At 40.1% G+C, this 11319-nt stretch overlaps 1 protein-coding gene across 1 annotated transcript in view; it reads left to right on the top strand.

Moving 5' to 3' along the window:
- Positions 1-279: 279 nt before the first annotated feature.
- rxfp1 (relaxin family peptide receptor 1) overlaps positions 280-11319 on the top strand; it is a 94459-nt gene continuing 83419 nt past the window's right edge. The window contains exons 1-2 of the mRNA XM_086259831.1: positions 280-551; positions 7488-7625. Of these exons, the coding sequence (XP_086115957.1) occupies positions 509-551; positions 7488-7625 (181 nt within the window). The 5' untranslated portion in view covers positions 280-508. The remainder of the gene's footprint in view (positions 552-7487; positions 7626-11319) is intronic.

Here is an 11319-nt window from a genome sequence, read left to right as displayed (position 1 = left end):
AGGCTTTTGTAGACTCTGCAGGGTGCTGTGCTGCACAATTAAAGTTTAGCGCTCAGTACAAACACCTACTGATTACAAATTTGATCAGCGAAACTGATTATTGCTTTTGGACTTTAGCTGTTCCTCCTATTCAGAGACCCAGACTGCACCCCCACCCCCTTTTCTCCTGCGAGCGCCCTCTGCGCGCTGCACCTGTACTGCTGCGGCTTGTGCGTCAGAAGATGGCAACTGATTCTTTAGACCCCTCTGCTAGTGGAGATGGCTGCAGACCTAGTCGACTTTGCGAAGTGGCAACGGGTTCTTCTCTAGCTGCATCTGCACCGCACGCGTTTGACAGTACCTCGGTCCACGCGTTTATTACGTAACAGGAACGCAAGGGCAAACTTTTGGTGACATTTTTACGCACAGATTCCCAGTTTGCACGAGTAGACGACCATTGCGTTGTTCTCTTACTACTTCAACCGCGCGATATTCAGCAAAAGAAAAAAGAAAAAACCAAAGCGCCACGATGCAATTTTATATAGCTGTGGCATTCGCTTACGGAGTGTGGGGTAAGTTTAACAACTTCTTTCATCACGAAAATATGGGCTGGTTGTAGATAAGTTATCTTTTTTCAAGTGTTCCAAAATCTATTGTTTTTCACACCAATTTTAAAGGGAACATATTTTCTAATAATGTTTTTTAAGAAGTAGCCGCCGGGTAAATCCAAGTAAATATCTTTCACATAAGCACGGACAACAAAAAGGGTAGAGAGGGAGAGAGAATAGTGATTTCCAGGGTTTCTATCGAATGCATGACAGAAGATGTAGCAGGATAATTCTGTTGCTTTCACGATAGCTTGAATTGGTCGTATTTAAAATCGTTTTCGGTGCAATGGCTATTCCACCCACTAATAACCACCTCCAATATTATACAATTTAAGCTTATCTAAATATGGACGTAATTGTAATCAATAAACATGCCCAGTTAATGTCTTCAGTCCCATTTCATGTTATTATGCATGTGGGTCTGAGGATTTTTGTTTTGCATGATTATTACATTTATTGGACTGCAGAGAATTTGCCATTTGTTCGATTTTTTTTTTTGGAATTATCTTCGCTTTTCTTAATCTAAAGCATTCATAATCTAATAAAACAGCAGTGCATCCACTACTGTATCGGTAACTCTCTGCTACTTGTGTGGCATCCTGTATTAAGGTTTAGAGCAGTGGGAAACCTAAAGGGAACACCGAGTTAAGTCTGCCAGTTGTTGTCGCTGAGTGTAGTCCAAGCGGAGCCACTGCAAAATGAAGGCACCGGCCAAGAAAATGTTTGGGATATTAATATCTCCCTGATATTTTAAACCTATTTAGTGCATTATTTGGACTGATCACACACCACTCCATGTTCAGCTGTAGGTTTGAGACAGACGTGTTGTTTGAGAAGAAGCTTTTAAGACTGTCATACAGCTTATAAACTAATGACAGCAGGGCAGTGATAACCTGTCCCAGGATTTTCTTTGGGATAATTTTCATTCCTTTCCCCCCATGACTGCTGTCTTTGGTTCCCTTTGTCTCTCTTAAGGTTTCTTTGCAATGACTTCTTGTTTGATTTTGATAACTTTCTGCGTTTTCTGTTGATTTTTGCCTCATTTGTGATCCTCTGTCCACACTCATTAATTTCACCTGCGTTCAATTAGCTCTCTGTGTATTTAGCCCTGTGCATCCTTTGTCAGTTGCAGACTTGTCTGTTTCCCTTCCGCCCCAGTGGTTCTGTCTCTGTGTGACTCACCAAGGCTTTGTTTTCCTTTTTGATCCTTCCAAGTTATTAGTTAGACTTCATTTTGAGTATGGTGCTCACTCTACAGTGCCTTTTGGTGTGTAGAATTGATTACATTAATTAATGCCAGCTTTGTCTCCATCCTGTTTTCTTGTGTCTGCATTTGAATCACCTCTGAACTTTACGCTAAAACTAGTCATGGAAGAAATGAGCTGCATTTTCTTTGATTAGATTCTAGATACAACCATGCACTGGAAGACAAAATGTCTATACTGTGTGCTGTATTGTGAAAAATGGATCTGTCGCATCAGAAAACAGCCCATTAAGAGCATAGTTCGTATGTTGTCACAGTCAAACAGCTGATTGGCTTTATCCCAGAATCTCACAGAGCATTGCCACAAAGCTCTTTGGAACCATAATTCACAATCAGTCAGTAGAAACTGTTGGACCACATCTGTGGCAAACCATCTTCTCTGAGTTTTTGTCAGTGTGCTTACCTCTTTTCTTATCAGCTTTTGTGGGGCTGCAGCATGTTGAAACAATCCCAGAGACAGTCAATATAGTATAAGAGCTGTCTGAGTAGTTGCAGATCAATTTTAGAGCATATTTAATGAATTTTCTCACATTTCTTTCACTTGAGTCCATGTTTGAACTTGTTATTAAATGCACTATTATTTCATATGACATATATACAACATATAAGTAAACATATAAGACATCCATTTGCATAAATGTTGAATATTTGCAGCTGGTCTTTGATGCCAGCTGAAAAGTCAGGGATAGTTAGTTAGGAAAGTAGTGAAACTTCCCATTAAATTTTGGGGAATATGCATATGCATATTAAAGAGTTATTTCCTCCATTTTTTCTTCATTATGCTGTAACCCTAACAGCAATTATCCGCCTGAAGGGTTTATGCTCAAAGTGTAAATATCACACTTTTTTAGATGAGCAGCTTATCTGTAATACAAATTGCACACTCATCTAAGTGAATGTACTTGTGTCAGTCTAAATATTGAGGAACAGCATATTGTAACTGAACGGTTACGTGCAAATATTACAAATAAACAATGTTAGACAAACAACTGATGAAACGAGCTGATATAAGAGTGTACAATTAATAATAGAATAATTTTCACTGTTATTTGTGATATGCTTTATTATTCTTATACTGTGTAGTACAATCACTGAAATGTCCAGTCCTGAAGAGTGATTAATGGGATCATTGATTAGTTCATGTTAACTAAGAATATAAGTAAGTGAATGTAGAGAAACCTTATATGTGTCCTAGGAAAGTAAGCAACTGATTCTCAAATCAAGTTATAATTAAAGTAAAACAACAAAAAACCAAATAACTGTCATATTTATTGGTATTTATAATGGCTCTAGACCTTTATAAAGAATTAACCATGTGAAAAGTTTTTTATCTAGCTAAATATTACAGTTTGCTAATTACTTGGTACTTTTTTTTAATTTTCAGCTTACTGAGGAAGTAAACTGAAAATGTAAAGTTCTGAAATGGCTTGTTGTGGCTGTTATTTGTGGATGTCACTTTTAACCAGACAAGTTATCACCAAGGAATTCATATATCATCGGCAGCCAAGTACGTTCAGAATAGGGCTGCCACAAACGATTATTTTGATAGTCGACTAGTCACCGATTATTTTTGCGATTAGTCGACTAATCAGATCATCATCCATTAGACGTAAAACGTACAGCTTATTGCACCAGCAGCATCTGCTCTTATATAACTATCATTAGCTTACAGCTTTAAGCGTTTAAGGTCTGTGCTAACTAAAAATAAAGACAAGATGATAGTTTATTGAATTTTAATGAAATTTGCAGATTGTTTCGGTGAAGATTAATAAACTCCTTGCTATCTAAAATATAACAGGACACTGGAGTATATTCTGGAGCATCTCACACTTCTGATAATCAGCTGTCTGCTTGACGTTTATTCAGCTGTGTAAAAACTATAACTTTAATCTCAGACAAACTGATTTACTCAGGAACAAATAAAATACTAAAAAAAAAAAAGCCAAACAATAACATTTTAAGTTATCTAAGTGACTCATATATATTTAACCTGAGTAGCGAAAGACGGCGGTGGGTTTGAAAACGATTTGCCGGGAGTCCGGTGTTCTCACGGCACTAGTGAGCCTAGCCCCCGGCTCGCTAACGAGCTAGTGGGTAACAGATGTCTCCGAAAACGTCGGAGCGCTTTTGAAAATATGTGGTGTCCTGATAAACTGAGCAGATATTTGAGGTTTACACAGCTACATTCTCGCCTGAAAATATGTTAAACGTTTATTTTGTGACCCAGAAAGAATAATAAGAGTAACATTAAAACTAACTAGCTGCCGCCATTGTTGGAAACTGCGCTGGGCCGCGCTATGAATTCTGGGACACAGCTGCTTCTTCTTCTTCTTCTTCTTCTTCTTCTTCTTCGGGGTTTAACGGTAGCTGACATCCTTGTACATGCAATGCTGCCATCTTCTGTTTCAGTCCGTTATTACACTCTTAAATCCTGCCACTTATTCCTGCGTCTTTTGTGATCGTACAAAGTTTCAAACGACGCGTCGACTATTAAATCAGTCGTCGACGATTTTGATAGTCGACGTAATCGTGACTAGTCGACAAATCGTGGCAGCCCTAGTTCAGAATATTTAATTCTCTGTTCAGTTATTATGAACATCGGGCACTGGCAGAGGCACAACGATCACGTCCAGACACTATCAGCTGAAGTTTCTTTTTCTTGCGTGTTGCACACAAAACAAGGCAAGGACATGTTTTCGCTACAGTAAATAGTCTGGTTAAGGGGTGTCAACAGAGCTTGCAATAGGGGTTTGGCAGAGACAAGACCATTTAATATCCAGCAATGTGAGCTGAACATTTGGCTTCACGTATACAATTCCATTGGCTAATAGCTAGAAACATTTAGGGATAAAGTGTGAAAAGTTTAGTCAGTAAATAATCTTAAATGGTAATGCAACAGAAGCATTCCTCCATGTGATTTCTAAAGGAATATTCCCTGCAAGTTATCAGAAAACTTATGTTGTGCTATATATTTTGATTGTATTTTATTTTCTATTTTAAAAAAATCGAATCTAATATATATTATTACAGCGTGTGATACTGTCATACTTTATAGCTCTCCACTGTTAAAGAGAGATTGTGTGCTATGTTTGAATAAAGTAGAAGTCATTAGACATTAGGGGATTAGGGGTTATGTGTTCAGATGCTGGTTTTCAAAGGAGAATTTAATCGTTTACTTTGCAGCCTTTATGCTGCAAGGCTAGCAAGTCTTCCTGTCTGTCTATAGCGAGTCTTTTAGAGTTAACCAGAAATGAATGTGTTTGATCACCCTAGTTTAACCTGATGCAGATGCTTATGTGACATATTCTGCCGTCGCAGAGGAAATAAATTCATGATGAGCAAGGAGAAAATCAGCTGTCACAGATGATGAGCTCAAATTAAATGAAAATATAAACCCTTCCCTGCACAAGTGTCTCAGAAGGCTTCTAGAAACCTAGGTTAAAAGACTAAAAGTGATAACTACAAAACTGTTTATTCAATTCTGGAACAGTGGATTCAATTGAATCCAATGAATTAAATAAACTGCCTTTGCTACTCTGCTTTACAAGTTCAGCAGCAACTAAATATCTGATATAATTGCCTTTTACTTGAGCTTAAAAATAAAACATGCTGATACATTTTTGATGAGTGGCTCATGCTCATTGTCAAATTTGTGTAAATGCACTTCTTTTGAAAAGTTCATTTAAAATTACAGCCACTCATATTTCCTACACCACCTATTTAAGACTGTTGGCAGTTAGGTTAAGTGACAGCACCAGCATCTACAGGCAAAAGCTAACGTCTAAGAATTGCTTTAATTTTCATTCTTTGAGGAGGGAAAAAGCAAGAAGCCAAACATCGGAGATTTGGGTTATTCTTATTTATGTATTAGACTTTAAACACTGCCAGCATGCCATCTTATTGTGCTGCAGTGAGTAACTACTGATGTGTGAGATCTATGTTAGTATTCCCAAACTGATTTAAATTACAGATTGAACTGTAATTGAACTGAACTACAGATTAAACCCCCCTGGGTTTTGAAAGCTAAATTTTAATATATTGTTCATAATCCATCACTAACATGGTGATTTAGGAAGAATCAAGAAAAGACTGATAGTGTTAGAGAGTAATATGATGATTTTAACTGTTTTAAATATTAAGGGCATATGTTTATTTTATGATTGCAGGTGCTGCTAACCCTGCCTGGTATTAGCGCACCGGTGTTGTATTAGTTCCTTTCAGGAAAAACAAAAAGGAGGCAGAAATGTTGGGCACACCAGGTGTTATCAAAATAAAAAAGAGATTAAAATGATTTCCCAGCATTTTCAGCATAATGAAACTGTCCAGCTTGATGTATAAAATTCAGTGACTTTTACTCGACAGAATCTAATTTCATGCCATCAGGTTTCAAGATGTGAAGCTGATATGGTTTTGTTTTTTTCACAGAAAATAAAGTGTGAGGGGACTTTATTGTAAACATAATCAGAAATACGAGCATGTGCAGCATGCCATGAGTGAAACCTTTTGATTAGTTTCCACCGTCAGCTGTTCAACTTGTTTGATACCTCAAAGGTGCAATGTTTCAAGTCAGGAGCAGGTCTTTTAGGCCTGACAACATGAGGCATTGTTTATTATCCCAAAATATTATTTAAAGAACACACACAAACACATTATATAATACCAAATAAAGCACCTGCATTTACTTTACTTTAACAGTTTGCGCTAAGGGCAAGAGAAAGGATTGAAGAAAAGGAGTAGATTGTGATTATAATTGGGTGTCAGTCCAGGAATGCCAGTATAGGTTTAATCAGTGTTGGGAAGGTTACTTTTAAAATGTATTCCATTACAGAATACACATAACGGGTATGGCAGTCCATTCTCCCTGCAGCACGGACTACACTGCCTATGATGCTACATTCTTTAGAGCTATACCGGTAGCATTCTGCCTATTAGCTTAGCACAACAACAACAAAAAGGCGCTCTCTCACCCAGGAAACACGCAGAGAGAGAGAGAGTGTCACCCTGTAACCATGGCAACCATAACGCTGCCGCCTGGAACAACAGAAGATAGCTGTCAAACAAACCCAAACAGTCCTGACCCACCACAATATGAAACAGGGAAATACCGCCGTGTAATCCGTTTATTTCAACAAAGTAACTGTATTCTAAATACCACCTTTTTAAACGGTAACTGTAACGGAATACAGTTACTCATATTTTGTATTTTAAATACGTAACAGCGGTACATGTATTCCGTTACTCCCCAACACTGGGTTTAATGTATAACCTAAAGTTGGGCCCACATACTGTTTTTTGAACCAAAGGCAGACTCAGTATGTAATTTTAATAGTTAGAGTGCGAATGAAAGAATAGAGAAGACGTCCTTGTTTCATAAAGCCCATTTTACATTTGATGCAGGCACCAGGTAATATATTTTGTTCTGTCTCTGAAGTACATCAGTTATTTAAGATTGCTTAATGAAGTACAGCAGCTCGTTATGGATTGCAGAAAGAACAGCAGCCTGGATGTTCAGGAGCTCACAAAAATATCAAGATGAGGTTGATAGATGTTACATTTTACTGACACATTTGACAGGAATAAAATAGAGTATCAGAAACTTTCTATTCAATCATATTGCTTTTCTGCTTTGTTTACAGCACTCAATATGACAGAGGAGAGGAGGACTTGCCCACTAGGATATTTCCCCTGTGGGAACCTGACCTTTTGTCTCCCTCAGCTCATGCACTGCAACGGTATCGATGACTGTGGAAATCAAGCAGATGAGGAGAACTGTGGTGAGTCATTGTTTCTACTTGAACACTTGTTAATAAACTCATATGCCCTGATGCATACATCTTCAAAATACCAGCTCCAGAAAGCCCTTAGGTAATGGCTGACACATACACAGTGTTTGAGATTTTCCTGGTTTATTGGTTCATGTGATAAATTACTGGTGTAGATGCTATAAACACACACACTCATACATACAAACACCCTTGCTTTTGAGTAATAACCACTGCTACTGTATTAGAGAACCTTGCTGATGCAAGCTGTGATTTGTAAATGTACAAACTTAGCTTTCCTTGTCACCTGCTGGTGGCATGGGCAGTGGTATTAATATGCATGCTGGCTGCTGTTTTTTAAAATATGTTAATTTACATCTATGATGTACCTTCGAGTCCTGCACTGGTAAAACTCAGTACTGAACTCAACCCGACCTGGACCCAGAAGCAAAGGTTCAGAGCTGGCTCGTGGCATAAGGACTATAAATACAGCTGATGGGTGTCAGGATACAGTAGGAATGAAGAATTTTGCTCAGAAATAATCATTATTCATAACACTAAATCATTTGCATTTTATGCACAGCTGTCATAGTAGCTCTTAAGCATTATATAATATTAAGTTTGAACTATAAAGCAGTTCGACAAATTAAATTACGATGATAACTAACCAAACTCCTCCAATGTATATATTTTTAAGTGTGTTTCTCATTTGCCTCACCCATTGATTTCCTCCTCTGTCCATTTTTTCTTTATTAACCTTGAAATTATATATACACAGGTAGCTCCATGCCCTCCTGGGTTTTAATTGCACCTTAGAACACACATGCATCAACACTACAATGAGCGGGTGGAGGGAGGTTTGGAGTCTTCTCTCACCCCCGTTCTCTGCGGCCTGCTGGAGCGGGGCGGCTAGGAGGAGTTGGCCGTCCGACTGCGGTCTGGAGTGTGGGGCCTCCCTACTGCTGCGGAGTCGGGGCGGTCTGCCTCTCCCCACCGCAGAGAAAAGGGTAACACCACCTGGGTCTGGGTGCAGTTCCCCCTCCAGGGGCAAGGGTACCTAGACCCGGTTCGTAGAGTACGCTTGGGGAGTGTGATCGTGTGTACAGCGTCTCTTTATGTCTGTCTCTGTCACGGGTCTGGGTCCGTTGGACCCAGTATGTGGAGTTTCATGTTTTTGTTATTCCATGTTTGAGGTTATTATGTTTTGGTTTGCATCAGGGATTGTTTTCTTGTTCTCTTGTTGTGTTTATGATGGTTATGGTGTTTATTATTTGAGGTTCATGTTTAAGGATTTGTTCTCGGTTGTATCTCACGTTTAGTTTAGTTCAGGTTCCATGTGTCAATCTGTCTGTCTCTCAGTGTCAGGTCTGCGTCTTGGTGTGGTGTTCTCATTTCCTGTTCTATTGTGAAGGTCTGGGTCTCATGTAAGTGTGTTCGGTTTTACCTTTGTCTCGTCTTGTTGATTATTCCCAGCTGTGTCCACCACCTGTGTGTAATTCCCCTGTGATTCTCTGTGTATTTAAGTCATGTCTTCCGTCATTGTAGTTGCTGGTCCGTCTGTGTTTCCACCCTGCTTCATCTGTGTGTTTCCCTGCAGTCAACCATCATCTGTTTCCGCCCGCTCTCATTCATGTCCAGGTTCGTGTTCTGTAGTTAGTTTGTTCCCAGTTTAGTTTAGTCATTGCTCCGTTCGCCGTTTGTCCATTTCCTTTTTGTGTTTAATAAACCACCCTCACACCCATACAAGTGCCTGCGTTTGGATCCTCCTTTATTTTCCACACGGCTCATCTCACTCGCCGTGACAGTCTCCACGTTGGTTGAGTGTGGAGTAAGTGCATATGAGAGCATGAGGGTGGGAATGGATGTTTGTGTCTGTGTGTGCCTGTATGTCTGTGTCTATATGTCAGGTTGGGTATCAGATGCCACCTCTCTGGGGACATCTCAGGCCCTCCAAGGTTTGGAGGCCTATCTCCACCCACCACCACTTCCCCTGCCAGTGGCGGACTCCCTCAGGTGTCGGTGCGTTGGTGGTTCCTTGTGTCTGGGGGTGGGCGTCCGGGTACACACCGGCTCACTCCTTGGCAGCCGCTTATCGGGGCCTGGAGCCTGGGGCTCGCTCGGGCCACTTCGGAGGTGGGGTGCCCCCGGCCTCTCGGGCTGGGGCTCGGTCACTCAGGCACAGCTGGCTGCCGGCGGAGCTCACGGGCGCGTCACTGCAACTCCCCCTGGCTTCTGCTCCGCTGCTGCTGAGTGAACCCTCATCTGGGACTCTCCTCAGCTCTTACTGGGACAGTGGCGCGGCTGCCCCTCTGTGGGTCTTCCTTGGTCTCTTGTGTTCTGGGGGCCTCTGGATGTCTGGAGTTTTGATCTCCTCCATACCTGCTTCATACCCTGGAGGACGGGGCTGTGGCCCCCCCACACCCTCTAGCAGATCGTTACATGGAGAAACCTTTGGAATGCAAGCATGCTGATCCACACAGGTATGCTCACAGGTGTACACATGGGTATTCACAGACGCGGACTACAGCTTTCTTGGCTGCTGCCTCAAAGCACATTGTGCGCTGTCTATCTTGCGTGCTGCACAATATCGTTTATTACTTAGTATCTACTGATATCTACTGCTAGCTAGTTTATTGTGATGGTGCCGTTTTTTTTATTATGTTGCTCTTTGTTGTTTGCTTTCTCTTCTGTATTTTTTTCTCCATACAGGTGATCCAGGTGTTTTGTTTTTTTTGTTTGTTTGTTTTTCTTTCTTCCCCCCTTCTCACCGTCTCTTCTCCCCTTTGGTTTTCTTTCTCTCCCTCTCTTTCTTTCATTCTTTCTCCCTGTCCTATCCCCCAGTCATGTCTGTCCCGTTTGTAGCAACTGTAAATAAAATAAATTCATAATTATAATAAAGGTCAATCAAATGGACCAATATGGCAAGGCCATGATGATCCACTTGGTAAAATAAATCCGCTTGGCATCTTTCTTGGCCTTAAGACAACAATTCTGATGGCTAAAGATCCAAACGGGACACACAAATATACACTAAATACCAAGACACAAGTCGGGTTATTAAATTTGCTTTAAAAATATGTGCTTATCTATTTATATCCTACACTGGAATTACATTACTCAAAGTGATTTTGCATCATAACTAACATTTATTGATAACAGAGTGAAAAGGTCCAAAGCACCATAAAGCATAGAAATGCAAACCTTTTAATGTTGGAACTTTCTCACGTGTGCTGATCTGCAGCTCAGAATGCTAGAGTAGGCTTATGTATGACTGATTTCAAGAATTAATCTTGAGGAGACAATCATCAATCATGACTCCTGTGGTGAAACAGGTGCAGCTTATAAACCAACTGTCACATTATAATGAATGACATTTTTTTTTCTTCATGACTTCCGTCCATTCCCCAAGCTTCGTTTCGTGATCCTGCAGGAAGAATTATGATGTGATGTCAGTTTTGTTTTCAGCAGGTGCTGGTGTGTAGAAGTTAAAACTATTTCACAGTATGCAATCACAGATTAGTACATTGCTAGATAACACAGTGGTACACTGTAGAAAGAATAGTCAGTTGGTTTGTTTTGTAATCCAGCACCTAACTGTTAAACATATAGTGTCCATAAGTATTTGGACATTGGCACAATTTATAAAAACTGTACAAATGAATCTACAGGGAGTGCAGAATTATTAGGCAAATGAGTATTTTGTCCA

This window comes from Aulonocara sp. 'chitande type north' Nkhata Bay, linkage group LG2 (assembly GCF_057382095.1).
Source record: "Aulonocara sp. 'chitande type north' Nkhata Bay isolate Kocher_YH1m ecotype deep benthic linkage group LG2, A_spYH_male_GT1.1, whole genome shotgun sequence".
Taxonomy (NCBI): Eukaryota; Metazoa; Chordata; class Actinopteri; order Cichliformes; family Cichlidae; genus Aulonocara; species Aulonocara sp. 'chitande type north' Nkhata Bay.
This window is presented reverse-complemented; position numbering and strand designations above follow the sequence as displayed.